This window comes from Oryx dammah, unplaced genomic scaffold (assembly GCF_014754425.2).
Source record: "Oryx dammah isolate SB20612 unplaced genomic scaffold, SCBI_Odam_1.1 HiC_scaffold_23, whole genome shotgun sequence".
NCBI lineage: Eukaryota > Metazoa > Chordata > Mammalia > Artiodactyla > Bovidae > Oryx > Oryx dammah.
In genome coordinates, this window is record NW_024070207.1 from 118,720,903 (window position 1) to 118,745,921 (window position 25,019).

Below are 25,019 nucleotides of genomic sequence, written 5' to 3' on the forward strand. Positions count from 1 at the left end.
CCCTGTTCTTAAAGTATCCTAGTTTGGACGTTCAATGATAAGGTCACCCTTGAAATAGGAATCTCCCAACAGTTGTGCTCAGTTGTGCTACTATGTGAAATTACTGCATGATAACTAACTTCAAAATTGGACTCAAAGCTAGTAAGAGCCTTCAAAAATCATCCTGATGAGGGCTTCCAGGAAAGAAAGAATCAGCAGAAATGTCATAGGCTGTATCTATGAAGACAAAGCAAAATGAACGATTGGGGGTCAGCTATGTAATAAATCCCAAGAATTTATGCAGCCAATTTAGATCATCTAGATTGGGGGGAAGTATATTGATGAGGATGAAAGAGGAGAATGAAAAAGCTGGCTTAAAACTCAACATTCAAAACACTAAGATCATAGCATCTGGTTCCATCACTTCATGACAAATAGAAGGGGAAAAAGTGGAAGCAGTGACCAATTTTATTTTCTTGGGCTCCAAAATCACTGGTGACAGTAAACGCAGCCATTAAATTAAAAGATGCTTGCTCCTTGGGAGAAAAGCTATGACAAACCTAGACAATGTATTAAAAGGCAGAGGTATCACTTTTCCTACAAAGGTCTGTCTAGTCAAAGTTGTGGTTTTTCCAGTGGTCATGTACAGATGTGAGCATCGGACCCTAAAGAAGGCTGAGCGCCAAAGAATTGATGCTTTCGAATTGTGGTGCTGGAGAAGACTCTTGAGAGTCCCTTGGACGGCTTGAAGATCAAAACCAGTTGATCCTAAAGGAAATTAACCCTGAATATTCATTGGAAGGACTGATGCTGAAGCTGACGCTCCAGTACTTTGGCCACCTGATGTGAAGAGCCAACTCACTGGAAAAGACCCTGATGCTGGGAAAAATTTGAAGGCAAAAGCAAAAGGGGATGGCAGAGGATAAGATGGTTGGAAGGCATCACTGACTCAATGGAGATGAGTTTGAGCAAACTCCAGGAGATAGTGAAGGACAGGGGAGCCTGGCATGCATGCTGCAGTCCATGGGGTCGCAAAGAGTAGGACACGACTTAGCAACTGAACAACATTTTCATTAGTAACAGCCCAGTTTATTGTCACCCATCCTCCAGTTTCATGGCCCAGAACCTCACAGGAGTTTCTCCATGTAAATACAGCCTTTTCAGAAGAATAGATAGAAATATCTGTCTAGTTTTAAAGGAACACAGAGGACTTTCAAAACTCACTCATAATCATCAAGGTTTTCCTCTTCTTCAGATGAACTTGACTCAGGGGAGCCCCTTAAGAAGAGAGGAAACATGGTTAATACGCACGCGCGCACACACACACACACACACACACACACACACACACACACAAAACCAAGCAATTCTCCAAGTGCCTCACAGTGCCATGTCAAATCCCACCCTGCTTTTATCCACATAAATAAAATCTGCACTGTTAGATTTCCCTTTTTTGCACTTGGGAAGGGGGTCAGCAAAGTGAAGAGAAGGTTGCTCACAAGTTGAGCTCATGCCCAGTCTCATGAGACACTGGCTCCTTGATACAGGAGGATCCCAGGAATGTAGATTTCCTTGACTCAGTCAGAAGAGCAGACTCGTGAAATAGATGAAATGCTTCAGGGACAGCTGTGATATGAAGTTAGAGGAAGTCTTGTGAGTGTATAGAGGTATTCTCAAAGAAGAGTTCCTTAACACCACGTTTTTTCCCTCCGGCTCACATGCCTGAGCCAGGTAGGTTCGTGTTCATGCTGACACTTGTGTATATCATGTATGATGGGTAGGAAATATCAGTGTGACCTCGGAAGTTATCCATTCAGACCACTGTCAGGGTTCAAAGAAGCAAACTCTGTGTATTTGTTTGTTTTATAGTCACCTTGAAATTAAAGGCTAGTTGCAAAATTTTTACACCTGTGATTAGTTTTCCTGCAGATGAAAGAAATCCTGGCTGCAACAGAATATCTGAAGTTGATTTACCATGACATCTTTGAGGTGTTGTGATTTACAACATTTCTTTCCCTTTGATTACTGCATGCCAAATCTTCACTGCTACAAAAAAGAGAGATACAGTTTATAAATTTATATTTATTTACAAATGTTAAATGGCAAAAGTAATTGTTTGGATATGTTTTAGCTTTATTTAATATTGTGACCCATCTATGTCGTTTGGTTTGGAAATTGAAGCTAATGAGTCATTTTCACATTTTCATCGTTGCAGTGACCCCACTAAAAAGCAGTCATTTGGTAGGATGCCTAAACAAAAGAGAGTTTTTAATAATGGCTCATAATAACCCCAAACAGTAGAAAACTTGGATTAATAAATCATCCTGACTGGGTTTGCTCTGATTTTCTTGTATGTGTGCAGGCATTCTATCATTAATATATTTTAATATAAGTTATTTTCCTCTTTGCCATTATGCTTGCAAAGGAAAGTCCTGAAAACACTGAACCTTGTAACTCCATGTGTACACACACAGGTCTGCAGGGCTCTCTTCATCCTCTCCACCCATCATTTTCTCTCTTTTACTTGGTGTGTGAAGCAGCCCATGAGGAAGTGCCAACTTCTCCAAGTCCAAAGGCTGTTTTAGTTGGAAGGTAGGACCTATTTCCTGTTTGCCTTCACAACCCAGGCTCTTTTTCAAAACCACACTTCAGAGTGACAAGCTTCCTTATCAAGGAAAGCCTGGAAAGCCCCAGCTTCCCAAAGAGCCTTGCTCACGAGCAAAGCTTTTTCCCTTCAGCTCTTCATAAGAAAGCTCTTATTTAAAAATACCAAGCAATTTATTTAGCCTTTTTGTGGTTTTTAAGAACATGTGGAGAGTGTCCATCAGTTGTGCATCACTTAGGTTTGTCCACATGATGGAATGCAATACAGACATTCACAATAATCAGGTGGCTTACACAACAGTGGGAAGGTAATGAACACTGCTGAACTCTACACTGCAACATGACGAAGGTGGTAAATTTTGTGCTGTTTTACCACAGCTAAAACATTAAAAAATTAAAAATGTAGTATATCCTCATGTCTTCAAATAGGAAAAATGTCCCAGATGTGAAGTGAAAAGTGCAAGTGGCAAAGAAGACTATAGGTGAAGGTGTACATCCTGAGAAGGCAGCCGCAGCCTCGTTTGAATACTTGTCATTGGCCAGTGATGCCAAAGCATGTTGCAAAAACCTACCCACTCTAAGCTCTCTCAGATAAAGGATATATTTTAAAGATTTGGCGTTCTGGAATGTGGGATTGTTTGGAGGAAGAAGGAAAGAAAGGAAAAGGAATAAAGTGCTCAAGTATTGTACACATCATTAGATTCAATCATCTAAATGGCAAGTCTGTGGTGCTGAGTCCCAGTGGGGCCACCACTACTCTAGGCTTCTGGCTCAGGCACTGAGGATTTTCTGAGAGGGCAGCCCTGTCTCAGCCATGGCCTGTGCAGGCTGTGCTGAGGCTCAGCTCCGAGGCAGTGGGGTAATGTCTGCTTGACGTGCTGTGCAGCTGAACTGAAAGCTGGCACTTACCTTTTCAGTTTTCTTACTTGCCACCAGTCAGGGAAGTCTTCTTTTGGAATATACTTCATGTTGATGTTTGACTGGGAGCCATAGTTTTTCTTGGAATCACTGTCATACTGGGCTAGAGTGGTACTTGAAGATGGTTCATCTACTTTGAGAATAGGAACTGCTCTAGGAATCTTCAGCTTTGGAGGACAAGAGATTCAAGTACATCACAGTGAGGCACAGATTCATGAGCTGGGAACTGACAATCAAAGTATATCAGCTCTTAAATTAAAAAAAAAATAGGAAAGAAAGGGGTAGTAACTAGTAGTCACAAGACATGGAGCAGCTGGAACTCTCAAACTTTCTTGGTTGGAGTATGAAGTGCATGACCACACTGGAAAGTTGTTTGCACATATCCTAGGACTCATATATGCCCAATAGTGAAACCAAAAGACATATAAAAGAATGTTCCATAGCAGAATTGTTTCAATTAGGTAAAAACTGGAAATGACCTTATTGTGGCTGTAGTTGGCTAAATCATGCCCTTTCCCCAAAGATGTTTATGTCCCAGTCCCTGCAACTTGTGAGTATGTCACCTTACATAGTAAAACATACTTTGCAGATATGACTAAGTTAAGGATCTTGAAATGGGGTGATTCTCCTGTATTACTGGGATGAGCCAGATATATATAATCACAAGGGCACAAGTGAGATGCAAGAAGGTCTGAGATTAGGGAGCAGGTATAAAGATGGAAACAAAGATCAGAGAGGAAAGCAGATGCTACCAATCTGGCCCTAAAGATGGAAAAGGGGGCCAGGAGCCAGGGAATGTAGGCAGCCCCCAGAAACTAGGAAATAAGTAAATAGATTTTCTGTAAAGCCTCCTAAAGGAGTACAGCTTTGTAGACCTGATTCTAGACTTCTGACTTTAGAACTATGAGAGAAGAACTTTGTGTTGCTTTAAGCCACTAAATTTGTGGTAATTTTTTACAGCAGCAATAAGAAACTCATACAGCATTATATTCACACAATGGAATTCTGTACAGCAATTGAGGATAAACTGCAACCACATACTAAACTATGAGTGAATCTCATGGGAAAATAGGCAATAAACAACTATATAATTCCATCTATGTAAAGATCAAAGCTAGGCAAATAATCTATGATATTATATGTCAGCCTAGTGATTGCTTTTGGTGGGATGTAGTGACCCAAAGGGAAGATAAGGGTGGTCCTGGGGTTCTGAGATGTTCTGTTTCTTAATCTAAGTGTGGGTTATACAGATATGTTTGGTTTGTGCAAATTCATGAAGTTGTCCACTTAGGACTTGTATGCATGTCTAAGTGCATGTTATACTTCATTAAAAATTCATATAGATATATAATCTGAATTTAATTTTTTCACGTATTTTACTTTTTTCCAGGGATTGACATCCTAGTCATATAGCTATGCTATTTATGAGCTGTGAGATGCTTCTTTCCAAAGATAAATGCAGTAGAAATTTCCCTAAACAGAAATCTAAACAGAATGACTAGAGAGCAGATTTTAATTTTCCTCATCTCAGTAAAACAAGTCCTCTACTGAATGATCACGTGAAAACAAGCAGAGGAAAACATGCTTTTCACAGTATCTTCTATGATCCCTAATCACTTAGGGCAGCTTATAATCAAAACAGACTTGGTCACTGATTTGCCCAACTGATCATTTTCAACACATTTCACAAAGAATTCCTCACCAGAGACTAGATGCCTCGTTTGGGCTCCTAAATTTTCCTCTGCTCTTAGATTTGTTTAAAATAAACTTTACTGGAGCACAGTTTATATACCACGTGCCACCCTTTGTGGTATTCACCCTTTGTAAGTATAGGATTCAGTGATTTTTAGTAAATTTATCAAGTTGAGCAATCATCACCACCATCCAGTTTTACCATTTTCCATTACTCCTATAAGATCTCTTGGGCCAATTTCTAGTCAATCCCCATTCCCATACTGACCCCAGGTAACCACCAATTGACCTTTGCTTATTTTGGACATTGCTTTTAGGTGTTTTACAGAGCCATAATTTTCAAGCTTCAGAACTGAAGCATGTATCCAAACCAAAAAACAATGTCACTGATAACAACATAAAATCCCCAAACCTTAATAATTCTATCAGTTTCCTAGGACTGCCATAACAAATTTCTACACATTTAGTGGTTTAAAACAACAGAAATTTATCCTCTTAGAGTTCTGGAGACCAAAAGTCCAAAGGCAAGTTTTCATTGAAAGGCTGCGGGGGAGGATCTTTGCTTGCCTCTTCCAGCTTCTGTTGGGTCTAAGCATTCTTGGCTTGTGGCATCATAAGTCCAATCTCTGCTTAGGTCTTTAAGTGGCTACCTTCTCTGTGTATCTCTCTGTGTTCCCTCCTCTTCTTATAAGGACATCAATAATTGAATTTATGATCTATCCTAATCCAGGATCTCATCTTGGTCCTTAACTAATTATATCTCAAAGACCCTCTTTCCAAATAAGGTCACATTCTGAGCTTTTGGGTGGACATGAATTTAGGGAGGCAAAATTCAACCTGTGACAATAATGGATTTAGTTTTGTCTTTCATGTTGGTTTACAAAAATTATATGCTGTTTTGTTTTGGCTGTGCTCCACAGTATGTAGTTCCCTGACCAGGGATGTAACCCATTCCCCCTGGAATAGAAATGTAGAGTTTTAACAACTGGACCACTAGGGATGTCTCTAAAAATTACATGGTTTTTACTTTAGATAGAAAGAGAGAAGTAAGTATGCATGAATGTGTGTAGGTGAAAATAAGTACCCAAGCCACCACAGAGCTGATGGGTGGATGGAGATGCTCTCTTCATTTCAGGTGAGCTTCCAGAAAACTACTGGGAGCTCATGTTGTATGTCTCATGGCATTTGAGGAGGCTGACACCTACCTGGGAAGCCTAAAAGCAGGAAGTTATGGCTTTGAACCCAAGAAAGCAGGGCAGAAGGATAGCCTGTACTGTGAACTTGAGCCACATACAATTTTACTAAACAGAGAGATCAAGGCTCTGTTTGTTTTCCTGTAGGCCAACTCCACCTTTGAGAGAGGGTTAGCAGAAAGCCATCTTGAAAGGAACTCTGCTCAAAATGAGTGAATGGACCCAGTAAAAAGTTGGAGGGGTAGAAACCAAAGCGCTAAGGTCAAGACATTTGCTCTGTCATAAAACTACAGCCCAGGGGGAGACCCATGAAAGTCTCCCATATGATAAAGAGTCAGTGTTAGAAAACTATCTCACCCAGAAGCCACCACTACCAAATCATGATGGGGCCAGCCACATATGACTCTCTTTTTCATAGACCTTCTCTTCCTGATCCTCGATCCTGAAAGGGTCAGAAATCTTAGCCTCTCCATGACCTCTTCCCCAAAGCAGGCTGCCCTCTGATGCAGACTTGAGCTAAGGGAAGGGGGTAAGTTTTAACTTGAAATGGTGTTTGGAATCATATGATTGTAGTATTGGATGGATCACTTTAGAGGCTCTTCTCATGACTACTAGTAATTGGGAAAATTTATTTCATCTGAGGTGACTGGAAAACTAGGAAATCTTCAGATTCCATCCAGGAACAGAGAAGAAAGCACACTGAGTGTGGTGCCCCGTTCCTTCCCAGGGCACTTACATGAGGCAGATTTAGCCGTGCTGGTGGTAGAGGAGGAATGCCAGCCAATAATAGCTGCCTGTTACATGTCATACCATCTTAAGGACTTCTCGTCATACACCATTTTTTGCGTTTACAGGTTAGAAATAGGCTTGGTTATCAAATGCAAAAATATAACATGATAAAATGGTTCTATGTTTGAATTTTTTATTTGCTACTGCCATGGCTATTGGTGATAGCTCACGTCTTCTCTCTCTTGCTGGGCATTCTGAGTGAAGCCCATGTTTTCTAGTCTTGAATTTGGCAACTGTCGGTTTATTTAATATATCCTGACTGTGAAAAAAAAATTGAAATGTTGACTTACCACTCTGTCTGGGAAGATGGGAACCCTTTGTTTTTCTTCTTTGGGTGCAGTGTGCAGATCAGCATCTGAAGAGTGAAACCAAGTAATATCAGAAGAAAATTTAAATAAAACAAAATAAAACACCCAATGTTATGAATCAAAAGAGTGAACTAGTTACTGTGAGCAATATTCCAGATTACATGGACTTAGACACAACATCTGGAGTGATTATGTTGCTCTCCTGTATGATACCCAACTCAAATACCACTTCACCATTGATTATCAGTATCTTCCCGAGCAGATAAGAAATTCAAGTTGCTCTAAATTCTATAAGCTGTTAATTTATACCACATTGCCACCTGGTATTTGAATAACAGATATCTAATCTCATTGGAAGGGGACGACAGAGGATGAGATGGCTGGATGGCATCACGGACTCGATGGACGTGAGTCTGAGTGAACTCCGGGAGTCGGTGATGGACAGGGAGGCCTGGCGTGCTGCAGTTCATGGGGTCGCAAAGAGTCGGACACGACTGAGCGACTGAACTGAACTGAACTGAATCTCATTGGGTAGTGTCAGTGACCCTAGGATTCAGAATCTGGGTCTGATTCTTCTTTGATTGACTCACACACAATGCATATAAATAGCTGATTTACAAGTGAACAAATCTATCCTAAACTTTTTCCTCTCCCTGTTCGTAGTATAATTGTTGGTTTTTCTTTCTGCTCCTGCGTGTAGATAAATATCCAGGCTGTGAGTGTGAAACCAGTATATGCCTTTTGAGTGGGGTTGCCGTATGGTTTATTGACCCAGCTGGGACATTTCTGACAGTGATAGGTAGGCTTTTATAATTATGCCAGGTCCCCGGCTGAAGAATGAGACTGTCTCAAACAAACTGGGGTGTATGGTCAACTTACTTTAGGCCATGTACTTTGGAAAGATGCCCAACTGTTTCCTTCCTCGTAGATGTGCCTGTGGGCTGCCCTGTAGCTCACAGAGGAGGAGGTTGAGGGAGTAAATTACACTTAGGCAGATAGACAGTATCACAACTGCCTGTGAGCCTAACATCTCTACTAAATTCTGTAGTTTTCTTCAGAAGCTGGCAGAGAGCCTGTGGCACCCAGGACACATGGCAGGTGCCATGCAGACAGAGGCCAGGAAGATGATCCCAGGACAGTGCTCTCTCTGGCCTGTTTTCTTGCTCTTTCTCAGGAAGTTAGGGTGAGGTCAGAGCTAGAATCTGGCCTGCTGAGTAATAATGCCAACCACAGACAGAAACACTGGGGTTAATGATTAATGTTGCAAGGAAACATTACTCTCTGGCCTTCACAGTGGAGGGAAGATCCATGCACAGTACATTCTGTAAAGTTCATTGAATCATTATCATTCATGAGTATAAAGGGCAATATGATCAGTAATTAAGATCAGTAAATATTCATTGTGTAGTTTCATTGAGATGGGAAACACAATGAATATTTAGTCACTGTATAAAATTACAAGTAGTAACATTAACATGATTCTCAGTGAATTTGAATAATATTTCATGTCCCTGTTTGTTCTACAGTTCTTGAAGTTGTTATTGTGCAGCTGATTTCATGTAATTCTTTAAAGTAGTTATAATCCAACCATATTTTGTCCAGGTTGGTAAAACTGTTACCAAAACAAGTTCTCCTTTTTATTTATCAACAACTTAATGTTGTTAAACAATGATAAACTTCTAAACTATATGATTGTTTCATGTAAGTATCCTGGTGATAGAACAGGACTCCACAGGGCACAAGCAGAAAACAGTATAATTCTTTCCCTCCATTAGGCCTTCAAAGCCACTCAGTGGGCTTCCTGTCCCTGGATAAAGTCTCAGACAGACAGATTTCCCTAGAAATATAACTCTGGATAGAATCTGCACGTAAAGCAAACCCTACACTACCTTCTCTGTTGTTATGAGGAAATCAACAAACATATACAGAATGGCATTTTAAATTTATCTTTGAAAACTTGGCCATCCATCATTTTGGTAGCTATGGCAATACTTATATTTTATCCTTTGACATATTTTTTATAAGAATGTTGGTGTTTTTAGTTTATGATGTTAGTTTATGAACCATGGTGATGTACGTTCACCACATTCTCCTCTCTTGGAGTTTATCTTAAACCAGGAAGAATTTTGGAAGGAAATAAACAGCTCCTTTCTTGATTTATGATTTCCCTTTAAAAACACTTATCATGACATGAATGAATGGCAGATGTTTGTGTTGTTATTATTTTATGGAACATGACTCAGTTGACTCTGGAATTATGTTTCATTTGTCAGATAGCATGTTCAAGGCCGGGTATACATGATGCCGACCAATCTGGCACATTTTGTTTTCCCGAACTGGCGAGCTGTTCTGGCATTTGCCAGTTTTGCCTAAAGGGCATTGTACCCAGGGTCCAGCCCAACAGAGGAGTCACGTTACATGCTTCCCAGAGAGTACATCCTGGGGCCGCTTTGCAACTCTGCTGGCAGCACAGGAACTTCCCGTCCACGAAGAACCCACTGTGGTACTTGATCAGCAGGTGGGGGTTGCCCCTTATCTCTGGGGAGCAGGCAGGAAGAAAACACAGCATGAGCAAATGTTGACCCAAGAGAAGAAGCACATCAGTAAGTGCTGTCATCATAAAACAATGAAACCTCATTGTGCCAGTAACCAGCCTAAGAGCAAATGGTTCCTAAAGGATGTAAGTCTTTCACTCAGAAGTTGAAAAGCCAAAGAGAAAAGTCTAACCATGTTTATAGTGAGAACACACAATAACTTACATCAGTCTTAAAAAAAATACCTACTAGAAAATATATATACACATCAGCTTGGTGTTAGGATTTTAGAGTAGGACTAGATCTTAACAAGAGGAAAAGAAATTTCCAATAAACATATACTCCCCCTTCCACTTTTTATTTTGAAACATTTCAAGTGTACAGAAAAGTTGCTAGGACAGTGAAGGAAATGTCTATATACACTTCACACAGATTCACCTAATTTTAACTGTTTGTCACATTTGTTTCTTCTTAGTCTCTTTTTTTACATACATATTATTAAAATTTTATCATTATTTTGCTTAACCATTTGAGAGTAAGTTGCAGATATCATGACCTAAATAATGTCACCCATTAATACTTTAGCATGTAACTTCTGTTAATAAGGACATTCCCTTATATAACCATAATACAATGATCAATTCAAGAAATTTAACATTGATACCATACTAGTACTTAATATACATTTTGTATTTAAAATTTTTCCAGTTTTTCCAATAATACCCTTTGTAATCATTCACTTTTTTTCTGATCAAGGATCCAATCTAGAATCATACATGGCATTTAGTTATCTAGGTTTTCTTGGTCTAGAACAGTTCCTTGTCCCTTCTTTGTCTTTTGTGACTTTTGACCTGCTTCCACAAAGGATTAGATGGGAATATAATACTAAGGAATATGGGATTACTTTTCTAGGAGTATGTTTGTATTTTAAAAAAGTGTGGGAATAGGGCAATGTTAAATGCAAAGAAATGAAGTTCCAATATTGGAGTATAATACTGTGCCTGCAACAAATTCACCTCTCTCAAAATGCAGCAGAGAAACCTAAAAGGTCTTAGTAGAGAACAGTTCAAGAAGAGTCTCCAGGTAGGGAGGGCTGGTCTAGGTGTGACTTAACCTCCTTCCTTCTTGATTTTATATTCATCTTGAGGATTCCATATTTTGATACCAGGAGAACAATGCTCCTTCTTTACAACCCTGACTCCAGGAAGTGTCTGGGAATAATAATATCTACTTTGCTGGGTCATTGGGAGGAGATGAGCCAATGTATGTAAAGCATTCGGCATAATGTGTGGCTCAGAGGAGGTGCTTAATGATATCATTTCCTTAGTTTAATTCAACTCAACTTAGCTAAAAAATTTGGCATTAAAAAGCTTTACCAAATATTAATGGGAATTAAAGGGAAATTATTACAGAAGTCACAAAAAGCAAAAGAAGTTAGGATTACACACACTAGTACTTGACCTTAGTCCCTAATGGTCAATGCAATTCCTTGGGTACATTACATGTCTTTCTGCTCTGTAAGCTCCTGGTCTCTGTGTACCAGAGTTCCTATTACTTCCTATTACATGAATTTAGCTTCCTGGGTAACTAATTGTTTTCCAATCAAGTCCAGAAGTCCACATTGCAATACTCCTACCATCTAATAATGACAGTAAGAGAAACTCATATATTAATATGTGTATAGGACTTCACATTTACATATTCTGCCTCACTTGCACCATTTCATTTAACCTACTCAGCAAACTTGAGGGGAGCTGCTGTTGCTACCATGGCTCTTACAGAGTCAGGTAAGCTGAGGCACAGATGTCGCCTGATCAAGTTCACGATCTAGCACATTTGAGACTCAGACCCAAGCTCGCTCTACTATATTCCAATGCTCACATGCCCACTTCCCTGCCAAACTCCCTTCAGTTTTAATTTTTGGGAAGAAAGGAACACTTTATTCACATCTGGTCAGCTGAAGTCAGAGCCATGGTAGCTGACACTCCTGAATCAGCCCAAACCCAATGTAGGTTACCATCTGGGAAATTTCCTGTCTCCAATGTCCACCTCGGTTTATAATGCCTGAGCCAAATAATAGACACAAAAACGTTGGGACATGGATAGGGGGGTGTGGTGTCATTCTAGATCAGGGAAACTTCATAGGAGAAAGGATCTGAGTGAGGGAACCATGTTGTTTTCCTGTGGCAGATTGGTTGGCCACCCTGACAGCTGATCTCTCCTACCTTCTCTCTTGCTATCATCCATCACAGAGGCTGGAAAAGCCAGATGCTGTCTTCCAGCCTCCTTCTCACACAGAGATGGCCATGAGACACAGTTTTGGCCAATGAAACACAAGCAAGAGTTTGCAGAGAAAGGTTTCTGGGAAAGCTCAGAGCCTTTCTGGGAGCCCCTAAGGGTAGCAGAGCAGAACTCTAGAAGGAGCCAGTGTTCCTGCTCACTTCATTGAGCTGCTGCACCAGCCCTGGGCTTGTTTACTTCTGGATTTGGAAGAGGAACAAACATGTATTTGTTTGAGCAGCTGTGTGGTGTCTTTTTACTTGCGTCCCAAAGCATCACTAAATGGTGGAAAGGGCTTACTGTGCACAGGGCAGCCCTAGTGATAGGGGCTCTCTCTCAGTTTAGAGGCTACCAGAGTCACTTCTGCTTCTCTCTCTGCTCTCCTTTTATGTTCCATTTGCCTGTACATGGGCTGCCCAGGCAGAGAAGGCAATTTCACCCCATTCCAGTACTCTTGCCTGGAAAATCCCATGGACAGAGGAGCCTGGTAGGCTGCAGTCCATGGGGTCACGAAGAGTCAGATACGACTGAACGACTTCACTTTCACTTTTTACTTTCATACATTGGAGAACAGTCACACAGAGTCAGACACGACTGAAGTGACTTAGCAGCAGCAGCAGAGCTGCCCAGGGCCCATCCAAACCTGCCTAGCATATATAGTTCCAGAAAGACCCACACAGGACCCTAGTGCATGACAGATAGCTCCACAGTGAGTGCCTACATAGCAACTGCCCCTGGCAAATCACTGCAAAGAAGACTGGATAGGAAGCAGCATCTTAGAGTTCCTCCCGAAGGCCCCGAGATAACACAGTGGCTTGTGTTTGAGTGTCAGACACTTTACTGTATCTATGAGTCATACGTTTGTAGCTTGTGACTGCACCAGGAAAAAAAAGAAAGAAAACTGATCTCCTATTTTACATGTCAGGAAACTGAGACCCAGAGGTGTTAGATGGTTTTGTAGATGACACAGTAAAGCAGAACAGTCTGACTCTAAGAAGGATGCCCTTCTCACTTCAGCGAGCTGGTGGCAGGTAGAAGGTGACTTTTCTCCTCCCTGGACCTCCTCTCCTACATAATAGGATGCTAAACCCTTTCACATGAAGGGAAAAGTAAGCCCTAGGAGTGAAAAAGGATGTATTTGCATCAAAATAGAGTAGGTGGAACCCACTCCAGTACTCTTGCCTGGAAAATCCCATGGATGGAGGAGCCTGGTGGGCTGCAGTCCACGGGGTCGCTAAGAGTCGGACACGACTGAGCGACTTCACTTTCACTTTTCACTTTCCTGCATTGGAGAAGGAAATGGCAACCCACTCCAGTGTTCTTGCCTGGAGAATCCCAGGGACGGGGGAGCCTGGTGGGCTGCCATCTATGGGGTCACACAGAGTCGGACACGACTGAAGCGAGTTAGAAGCAGCAGCAGCAGCAGAGTAGGTGGATGTCTGAGTGTTGTAATTTGAGGTGTAGTGAAAAAGAACCTGAATCTAAAACTTAAACAAAATCATCCCCCTCTGGGAGCTTAATATCTTAAATTCTACCAGTAGAGCCCCTCGTTTGAGTTAAGTATTGTCCTTACACCTTTACCCCTCTTTAAAATAAAAATATCCTAGGGAGAAACATCATAGTGCCAAGTTACTATTAATTTTCTCTCTTCTGCCAAAGGATGTTACCAAGGTAGCCTAAGAATCACTAAATAAATGTTTCATCAAATTCCCAGTTTTGCCTGGCATTTATACTGTATTGTTTAAAAGTTGGATTTGGGTAATTGAGTTATATGTTCTTTGTAATTAGGTATTTGACATTGGCCACGTCTTTTTAACTTCACTTATCCAGAAAACAGAGACTAATATTACTGCTTGCCATAGACTTGTCAAGAGCATTACCTAAGAGAGTGTTTTACAGCTATTCGACATAGTAGCTGGCAAACAATAAATACTTTGTAAGTGTTAAGACATAAATTTCTATAAACATCCAAAGTACAGTAGCTACAGGAGCTGCCAGAGCCCCATGAGGACCTAGACTTTGCTCTGATAAAGGCAAGCACGGTGGGTGGAGAGCAGGTGGCCTGACTTCCTCCCAGCTGCTGGATGGCACAACGCACAACGGCCAGCTCTGTGCTACCAGGCAGGAAAGGGAATCAGATCCCCAGGCTTCCTCTAGGTAACAAAGAGAATGCAAAACGAGGATGAGTGCAGCACATTCTCTGAGGCTGGTAGGAAAATCAACAGATTCTATCTTGGCAGTAGGCCCTTTTATTGCCATGTCTTTTTCCACCAAGTCTCAAAGAACTCAGTCAGCAACTCCCTTTTATGACTTTTAAAAAAGTACCTTTTTGTAATGCTTTCAGCCACTGACTTCGGCTCTCTTCATTTGATGCATACACATAGAGAAGCCCATCTTTGTAGACAATCTGGAAAGGAAAAATATTTGGTGTGTTTCAATGTAACTGTGTTATAGTTCACTCTGGTGCAACTACAAAATTTTTGTTATTCAAAAGAAACATTGAGTTTTATTACATGATATACATTAGCTCTGAATTAGATTTTAAAAATTTAGTTATTTTTATCCTCTACCCCTCAATATATTTTACCCAGATATGTTTACACTTCAGAAAACCACAGCAATGATGCATCTAGCAGCAAATATGGAGGTCTCAGCAGGAGTCCCCGAGCCATGGAGAATTATAAACGCATAAGACCTTAGCATTACAGATGTCTTAGAAGTGTTCTGGTCCATCCACCAACCCAGTGCATGACTCTCTTTGTAGCCTACTGCAAAGTGTTTATCTGCTCTATTCTGGAAAATATCTTCAGGGATGGGATGTCCTTTACTTCTGTTATGCCATCCTGGTCAGTTTCCTTTCATTCTGATCATTATATAGCTCATGCTTATGTTGGGTTAAAATGTGACTCCCTATGGTCATGTCCCACCTTGGGAGTCCCAAGGATAAACATTTTTCTATTTTTTAAGACATTTGGTGAGATGTGTGAACATTCTAATGTCTTGCCCAGATCCTTCTCTAGTTTATTCAGCTTTTGTGGGTATATAATACATTGCATTTATGCTCTTTTCTAGACAGTTTAACATTTTTATTCCCTTTCAACTCTATAAAAATATGAGATTATGCCCACTGCAAATGAGGAAACAAACTCAGAGGCTGAGAATATTTGTGGGGCATCAAAGCCAGTGTACTTTTGAGTATTCCAGGCCATGATGATATTCATTTCAGAGCTTCTGCCATGAGCACATACTCCCCCTGGTCTTTCCCAACTGAGTAATGTTCTTTTTTTTTTTTTAAGTTGGAAATATGGGTTGTTCACTGACTGGATTATTTTATTTTATTTCATTTTTGGCCACTGTTCCCTCATACTAGCCCAGGGTAATCTGACCATTGGAAGGACAGTCCGTCTGTCTGTAGAGCAGATTGATAAATATTCCTAATATAATAAAAGGAGGGAAGCTGTTAGATCAAGCCATTTCCACCTGTACTGTAGGCACAGTCTTCACAGCAGGCCAGTGTTTGAAATACTTGAGGGTAAAATTCTAACTCCTTAGCAGCCATTCATGATATGGCCCGGCCCACCTTTCCAGACCCATCTGTCACTCTTTCACTGGGCTGCTTAATTCTAAGCACCATCTGGATCTCTCTAAACATGCCATACTGTTCCACCTACCAGTGCCTTGACATCCGCTGTTTCTTTGGCTTTGCTGCCCTCCTGTTTTTGCTGGGCTAAACCCCATTGCTTTTCCCAATCTAAGTGTCACCTCCAGCAGGAAGTCTCCCTGACCTCTTGAAGTGAGGAGTGCAGCTTCTGCTTTCTGGGACACCATGGGTACGCTGCCACCGTTTTCATCTTAAGGCTCTGTAAATGCCTTGGGGACAGGGATGGCATTTTATTCCTGACAGTGTGCCTAGTACCTTGCAGTATAATGGAAATGCTCTGCAATTTTGGATAAAAGAGATCATCAGACCCCAAGGCAAGTCAGACCACTGAGGCTTACACACTCATCTGTCTTTCTCTCCTTCTAGAGAAGGGAGTTTGGTGTATCGAATTTTAGTAAACTGCCCAACTCCCATCTGGGGATGTTACAAATTCAGAGAGAGAGGTTGAGAATGCTGTCTATGGTTACATAAATATAAGCACATGCCATCATCTTAATGAACCATTTTGCAGTGTCTTTATTTATCCCCTCAATACTGAGTTCATAGTAGAAAATACTAAAAGAACAGCCATCCATCCAATGGAATGTTACCTTTCCCCTTACCTGAAATGGGTACTGTCTCTCCACAGGGGTCTGCTCCTCAAGATTAACTTTCTCCACACATCTGATTTTCTTAATCTCAATCGATCCTTTTCTGCTGCCTCTTTTCTGAATTAAAAGGAAAATATAAGATGCCTCATGTGATATACAGGGGTGCACAAAGAAATGCATAAAGTTAAGGTTATGCTTAGGAGGGAGAGATTGTGAGATGACATGAGCATGTGAAAATCATTCCAATTATTCCGTAATAGTAAAAATTCAATGACAACATAATATATTTTTTTGAGTATGGACATAAACTTAATTAAATTCCCCCAAAGCAAGTCTTCAAGCAGCACTTAATTATTTGATAATCTTGAAACACATTTCAAATCACCTACTATATGGTTAATCTACTCAGTAACATCAAGGTTTAACTCCACAACGCATTTTCATTTTTCAATTTTCAGTATTTCTACCATGATAGATTTCTCAGCTGCATATAAATACTCTTATTTCCACCCAGGAGACACCAATAGCAAATTATCTTCCACCTTCAGTGACGGCAACCAACCAAAAATGGTCCTAGCCATTGCTGAGTGTCCTTTAGGGGGCAAAATCACCCTCAGTTGAGAATCAATCTTCGAAAGTTACACTTTTCCTTAGTAAAGTGAACCAATGTTTGAAAAATCCTTTATTTTGAATTATGGGTTTCCCTGGTGGCTCAGCTGGTAAAGAATCTGCCTGCAGTGCAGGAGACCTGGGTTCGATCCCTGGGTGGGGAAGATCCCCAGGTTGCTCAGTCACTAAGTCATGTCCGACTCTTTGCGACCCCATGGACTCCAGCACACCAGGCTACACACTCCAGTATTCTTGCCTGGAAAATTCCATGGACAGAGGAGCCTAGCGGGCTACAGTCCGTGGGGTCACAAAGAGTCAGACACGACTGAGTGACTAACACTGGTATCTTGAATTAATTATAACTTGGTTAAGAAAAGACAATGGGATAAGAGAGTACAAGTTGGTTTTTACTGTGTAAGCTGAGAAATCTGTTTCCTTATATTAAGCACTTTGTGGAGACTTAAAAATAAGTAGTATAAAAACAATGGAATAAATAAGAGTCTTACCATTTTGTCATATTCATAGTAGGAGAGGTTTGTTTTGGTTAAAACAAAAAGCCGTTCTTTGTAATTATTGGGTGACATTTTCTTCTTTTGCTGTGACCTTTTGAGAAGAAGTTCTTCTAGAATGGATTTTGTGTCCATATTGTCGTCCTAAATAAAAGAAAGTAATTAAAATGAGTGTTAGCAACATCTGGCTAGGTTCTCTTTTAGCTTTCATAATTTTTATTCAACTATTTCTCGTTAAGGGATGGTATTGTTGTTCAGTCACTAAGTCATGTCTGACTCTTTGCGACCCCATGGACTCCAGCACACCAGGCTTCCCTGTCCTTTCATTACCTTCCAGAGTTTGCTTAGATTCATGTCCTCTGAGTCGGTGATGCTATCTAACCATGTCAACCTCTGCTGCCCTCTTAGTTTTAAAAAATTAGATTTAGAACTACAGAGGAAAATGGAATGAAGCACACTCTTAAATGCACACATACCTGCACTTTTCCCCTACTGCCTTGGCTATGACTTGTATAAATATGTTGATTTTTTAATATCATTTTTATGTGTGCTCATCCCCCACTTTGGATCATACATTCACCATCTTCACACTACCCTCCAGACCACCACATCAAAATTCTCCTTTTTCCTTAAGCATTCTACGGACATTTGTTGAATTGAATTGAATATCATCCAACTTTTAAAAATTTCAACTCTTGACAGTTCACCATGTTTGAAGTAACTGATAAACTGAAATTTCCCTCCACCAATGGGGTCAATTGTTGGACCAAATTATCCAAACTACTGTGAGACTCTGATATTGTTGGTGAATAACACCACAACCCCTGAACATGATCAATCTTTAGCATAAAGGACATGGGTATAATTTTCACTATTTCTGAGCATTAAACTTTTTCAAAAGTTATCAAGAGAGATGTAAAAGAACTGAAAGAATTGGTGCTTCATAAGCTAAAAATACTCTTGCTTTTTCTTCCAGAACTGCATAGAACATTAAAAGTTAAGCTATTTCTGGAAAATGAATGCATTTTCTGATTTCTATTGTTGCTTCAACCCTCTGTCTGATACCAGGTCTGGTAATGAAAAGGAACGCTAAGTAGTCAGTCACAAGAGAACAACTTCCTTATGTTCTTCTCTGCTTTGTGAAATCACATGGTTCTTAGCAGTCAGATGCTCAATCATTACTATCTTTTTTGTTTGCTGATAATCTGAAGGTAATTAACTTTACTCACCTTAATTTCGATAGAGCAGAAGAAGTGTGCTTCTACGTCTTTAACTCTCAAGCTCTAGGCAAAAAGTCACTGCTCTGAGGCACCCCACTCATATTCCTTCTGGCTATGCCAGGGTTATGCATTAAAAAGAAGGTATTTGCATCCAATTCATCACTTGATCAGGAAGCAGCCACACAGACATTGCTCTGTCTGGATGGAGGCAGATGCCAAGTGAACCCATCCAATCACTAACGGGCATGGCCCTGGAGTATGATGGGCCCTCTGTGGTAGGGGAATGGAAGAAAGGGAGACTGAGAAACTCTGCTTGACATAGAATAAACTATCTCAGGCCCAGACAGCTTCCCTCCTGACATAGGCCACGCCACTCTAAAAATGGGAATCAAGCAACTCAGCTTTTGTCATTTATCATACATGGATCAGGCGATTATTTATGAACCCCTCTAACGTTCTCCAAGGGTATTGCTTTTCTCTTAGGCAGAAGTAGTAATCTTATCCATTAAATATAGTAAAGTCTTTGTAACTTTTTACTTTGAATATTGTTTTATCTGGAAGAAAAGTATAATTCCTTTGAGTGCTATTCTCCATGGTCACTGGTTTGTTTGCCTTGGACTCAAAAATGAGGCAGAGATTGGGGTGCAGTAAACCCAGCCGGATCTGGGAAGGCAGGGATCACATCTTCCTTTCACCTTTGCCTCCATGATAAAGTCTACACATACGCCTGTTCAGATAAGATTATTTTCTACACCTATAGCCTATGGCTGGAAGAGAATTCACTTGAAGACTTACTGAAACTATGAACGGTCTACTTTTTGGTAAAGTCCACTTTGGAGGAGCCATATCATACTGGTCAGAGGTGCAGGGAACTTTTGCCTTTTAAATTTCTCCATGAAAAAAATTAACTAACAAAGCAGAAAGAGAACACTGTGAAAACTCCTATCAAAGATCTTTTATATCCACACCTGAAACATTCTTCCTCAAAGCAGAGTTGTAGTTAAATAGATGTGGTAGTTAAATAGATGTGGTGGTTAGTTGAATACAAAGTTAATGTTGCAACATTTATTCCAGATGCTGAATCAATGTGTAAAATTAAGAGCACTGTTTTAGGGGATTCCCTGGTGGTCTAGTGGTTAAGATTCCATGTTCTCACTGCTGGGGACCAGAGTTTGATTCCTGATCAGGGAAATAACATCCCACAAACTCAAAAAAAAAAAAAAGCACTGCTTTAAAAATGCAAATTCCAGTGTCCAAGGTAGTGCACAGCCCTTCCTGGTACTATATGTGATACACATGCTTTTCTGTTTTTGGAATTTGCACATTTATCACATGAAAGATGCTTTCTTGGGGAATTTTATCTAAAAAGTTAGTATGATGAACCACAGAAACCATTGACAAATGAAATTCACAAAATCTCTTCTGTATATTGAAGGGAAGAAGGACATTGACTAGAAAGGAAGGTACCAAGTCCTCCAGAACATTTTCTAATACAACTCCAAGAATTTATACACATTGTTGCATCTGATGGAATATAATTTGTCAAATTTTAACAAAAATGTTTATTCCAAATCCTAACCTTTGTGAATTTTTTGGCTTTCATTTTTAAAATCATATGAATATGTGTTTATTCAGCAAAACCAAGAAGTACAGACAAGCAAAAGGAAACTTAACATTTTGGTGAATATACCTCTAGATTTTTTCTCAAATTACATAGGAACTTGTTTCTTTTCACAAAAATGAGTTCACATGCTGTACATACGTGTCTGTAATCCATGGTTCTCATGTCATAAACACCCGGAGCCACCTGCTTTTGATGTCCTTCAAAGTTCCACTCCCTAAGCTGGACTCCGAGCATCTTAACAAACTTAAAGAGCCTTGTTTGGATGACTCACACTTTTTTCACCTCCCGATCACTTTCTTCTGAGACAAAACCTGATTCCTGATCAAGTTTGAACCAGCCCTTCTCCTTCTGTTTTCTTCTGTCCCTTCCTTGTACTTCCCTCTTTTCTGAGATTAGCATAGATTCTAAATTGGAGGCATTTCTATGGTGAGGACTAATTTTTAGAAATAGCATGTCTCCCATCTCGTATTAGCACAATAAGTCAACAGGGCTCTGGGACCACTGTTGACTCAGCTACCTCTCCAGTGACTAGCAAACTCAGGTCTGCCTACCCACATTTAAGGAAAATTCATTTGGGAAGGTTTAAAAAGAAACTAAACAGAAGAAAATTCGATCCTGAAGCTAGAAACCAGAGATCTATTTCCATAGAGAAGCTGGTGGGATTTGGCTGGATACTCGTATATCAGTACCTACATAGAATAGATGCATCAATTTGCTTACCAAATAGTTCAGGTTGCCTATTTCCATAAACACATGAAACTAGGAAGATTAAAGTGCAGGGGAGGCAGAAAAGAAAACCTGGAAGAAATCAGTATTGTAAGGAAGTCAGCAACCATTTGTAACCTTTAATGCATAAAAGGTGCATGCTGAATTAACCAGATGTGTGTGTGTATATATATATATATATATATATAAATATAATACACACATGCATATTGTTTTCAGATTCTTTTCCCTTAGAGGTTATTACACAATATTGAGTAGAGTTCCCTGTGCTATACAGTAGGTCCTTGGTAGTTCTCTGTTTCATATATATTAGTGTGATCTGTTAATCCCAAACCCCTAATATATCCCTCCTCTCCCCTTTCCCCCTTTGGTAACCAGAAGTTTGTTTTCTGTGTATATGCACAGCCCATATTCTTGACCATAACACTGATGATAGAGAAGAACATGCCAGCTATGTAATCCTCCTAATCAGAGAACACTCTAACCTAAATGTAGGGAGCTAGCTGCTAAGTCGCTTCAGTCATGTCCGACTCTGTGCGACCCATAGACGGCAGCCCACCAGGCTCCCCCGTCCCTGGGATTCTCCAGGCAAGAACACTGGAGTGGGTTGCCATTTCCTTCTCCAATGTACGAAAGTGAAAAGTGAAAGTGAAGTCGCTCAGTTGTGTCTGACCCTCAGTGACCTCATGGACTGCAGCCCACCAGGCTCCTCCATCCATGGGATTTTCCAGGCAAGAGTACTGGAGCGGGGTGCCACTGCCTTCTCCGAGGGAGGTAGCTACAGGGTATCAAAGGTGGTAGAAACCCTCTAAGTCATTTTTCAGAAGCAACACTGAGCCCCAACAGCTTAGGTGACTTAGCCAGAATCGCAGCAGTGTGACCTGAGAGACACAGCCCAGGGAGCCAGATCACTGGTGTCATGCCTGGGACACTGCCCACCCCTTCATGGCAATAAATATGCTAAAACATCTATGTGTTCAGCTAAACATATGATACCCTTGCTTAAGCTTCAGTATGGTAGGACTTGGCATCAATTTTAGTTTTGGCAGACCCACACAACGGACCTTTTATTGGAAATATCAGAAAGATGTGACCCATTAAGTAATCTTTCAGCAGGAATCTCCAAAGCACTGTTAAACAGCAAAACTCTAGCCCACATTTTGAAAATAGGTAAGAACATACAACCACAGAAGTTGGAATAAATTCTAAGTGGTGCAGAAGTGGAGCAGGAAGCAGGAAAGGAAGGGAGAAAGGTATGTACAGTTAAAAGGGGCCGTCGGATAGTTCCTGAAACCAATGTGTATATTTCCTGACTGGCTCGGGATGGTGCCTTTAAAGCTTTAGTTTTTAGAATTGAGAGATGAAGGTAGCAGTTCCTTACCCCTTTATTTGATTTAGTTATCCTCTTTTACTTTGCATGTCATTTACCTAAAGATTTTGATAGGTGTCAGGATATTAAAATAATAGCGTGTGAAAGCAGTGGAGGAGGGAGGGCGGGAAGGAAAGGGAAGATGCTCCAAGTGCAGACTGGGACCCAAAATGGCTAGACCTGTGACAAACTTGATCTTCCACTATTTGCCCAAGGCCAGGCCTGCTTATCTTCCCGCTAAATAACTGGAAAAAAAAAATGATGGTAAGTTAAACGGGAACAGAAAGCTTAACTCAGAATCAGGTAAAGTGATTGAAAAATACAACTCTTAAGACCCTAGCCTGAGATGAATACTGGCTCCACGGAAACTACGTATCTTAACCACTGTGCTACCTGGGAAGCACCCCGCAGAAGCTGCCAGGTCCCCATTTCATGTGACATTTTGCAGGCAAGAGAAAGTTACAACTGATCTTGGCATGACATGGACAGAAATCCTTTAATAGTGACACTTGAATCCAGCATTTTGAAACACCATACTTTGGTTGCTCCAAAATGAATTTTTGAAAACTACACACTTTGTGAAGCCATTTTTAGACAAAGAAGATGAGAATGCCAGTGTCTTTCCTGTTGGAGCTAATATTTGCTTTAGGTGTGAAATTTCGTCTTTAGTGCCTCATAGAGCTTTGCTAAACCCTTCCTTCTCCTCAGCAACCTCTTTCCTTCTGCTCCCTCCCCTCTGCCCAGGACACCCTTCTGGGCACCTTCCTTAGGAAAAAAGCAAAAAGTGGTAAATCCACATCCTAATACCTCATGCTGAATTTGTTTAACATGTTACACTGCTAAGGATACAGGTTGATGTGGACAAAAGCACCAGGCTTTGGTGGGTTCAAATCCTTGCCCTCTCTCTGTGCAATGTGGCATGTTACTTAACCCTGCTAAACCTCAGCTTCCCTATCTGTAAAGGGAGTAAAACAATAACTACCTCAAAGGATTATGAGGAGTCGAGAGAAAACGGCAGTATGATGCCTAACACCCTAGTAGGTGTTCCAGAAACCTGTACCCCTTCCTCTCATCACTTCGTAGGTGAAATTTTTCAGAAGATCATAGTGAAGTTTAAAAACTGGAGACAGTGAGATGACCTTCAACATAAATTTCAAGCCTTACCCCTCTTCCCCCAGCGCCCCTGGCCCAGCCCCCGCAGGGATAAGAGGTATTGGGAAGAAGATTCCCCATCCCATGTCTAGTCAACAAGCACCTGCTCTGTGGGTCTGTTACAATTCAGTCCAGGGACTGGTTACCTTAAAATCAGATTGACTGTGTATTTGTGCCACCAGATTTCTAACAAATCAATATTTGGATGTTATTCAAAGTGTGGTCCATGGACAGGTAGCATCAACATACCCTGGGAGCTGGTTTTAAATTCACACTCTTAGATCGCACCCCAGCCCCAGTACATCAGAATCTGCATTTTAGCAAGATCCCCAGGTGACTTATGTGCACAAGAGAGTTTGAAAAACACTGACCTAGACTACATTATAGTTGTACAACTTTTTAAACCCAATGAAATCATCTGGGTCCATGAGAACTTTCAAAATTCTATGAATGTGCCTGCAACTGTGTGGTTCACCTCCCTCCCACCTTCTACCTCCATCTAAAATACCCCAGACCCCTGAATTAGGGAGACTTCAGGAAGCTAAAAACAGATACTCATAGCTAAAATAACATCAAAAAACACAGGTAAAAGAAAGAAGGCTTGACTAACATTTCTTTATCTTTTCAGGACTAGTTATGAAGCCAGTATGACAAGTCATGGAAGGACCTATAAAGGAAAAGAATTTGAAAAACTACATATATATATATATATATATATATATGAATCATTTTATTGTACACCTGAAACTAATACAACATTGTAAATTAACTATAGTTCAATTAAAAAAACAACTAAAGGAAGAAAAAAAGTCCTGGAAAGGCAATGGCTAAAGAATAGTATGGAGAAAATCAGCAGAGGAAACGACACAAAACCAGATCAAGCCAATGGTGATGTACACACAACCTGACAGTTTCCATGATGTTGAGCTAGGAGGGAATTTCCAGTGAATTTCCTATAGCAGGCTGCTGGACGACATGGTCCCACGAAAGAGCCCCATCAATGTCACATTCATAATTTTGCAGTATTTTTCTTAAAGCGCTCCCCCCTCCACCCCATCTGTGAACTTCAGGGTCTACAACACCCAGATGCAAACCTATTTTGTAGCCACTTGCCGCTTACACGCACCATTTTGGCTGGTCCTGCTGCCCAGGGCCACGGCTGTGAGGTTGCTCTGCTCTTGCAGGAACACAGCCCCAGCTGTCCTCCTTCCAGCAGCAGCAAACTGTCTCACATTTTCCCGGCTGCCAAGTCAGAAATGGCC

General features: G+C 40.7%; 1 protein-coding gene across 4 annotated transcripts in view; it reads right to left on the reverse strand.

Annotated features, from left to right (window-relative positions):
• The window catches only part of BMX (BMX non-receptor tyrosine kinase), a 46,171-nt gene extending 21,152 nt beyond the window's left edge, over positions 1–25,019 (reverse strand). For 2 of the 4 annotated variants that reach the window (XM_040266580.1, XM_040266577.1), the window contains exons 1-9: positions 24,884–25,019; positions 17,664–17,810; positions 16,561–16,665; positions 14,623–14,704; positions 9,902–10,021; positions 7,466–7,530; positions 3,493–3,668; positions 1,954–2,025; positions 1,204–1,257 (exon numbers count right to left, since the gene is read on the reverse strand). In XM_040266580.1, coding sequence (XP_040122514.1) covers positions 1,204–1,257; positions 1,954–2,025; positions 3,493–3,668; positions 7,466–7,530; positions 9,902–10,021; positions 14,623–14,704; positions 16,561–16,665; positions 17,664–17,810; positions 24,884–24,886 — 824 coding nt within the window. In that variant the 5' untranslated portion in view covers positions 24,887–25,019. Of the gene's footprint in view, positions 1–1,203; positions 1,258–1,953; positions 2,026–3,492; positions 3,669–7,465; positions 7,531–9,901; positions 10,022–14,622; positions 14,705–16,560; positions 16,666–17,663; positions 17,811–18,895; positions 18,986–24,883 lie in introns of those variants that run through there. The other 2 variants (XM_040266578.1, XM_040266579.1) reach the window with 2 other exon arrangements.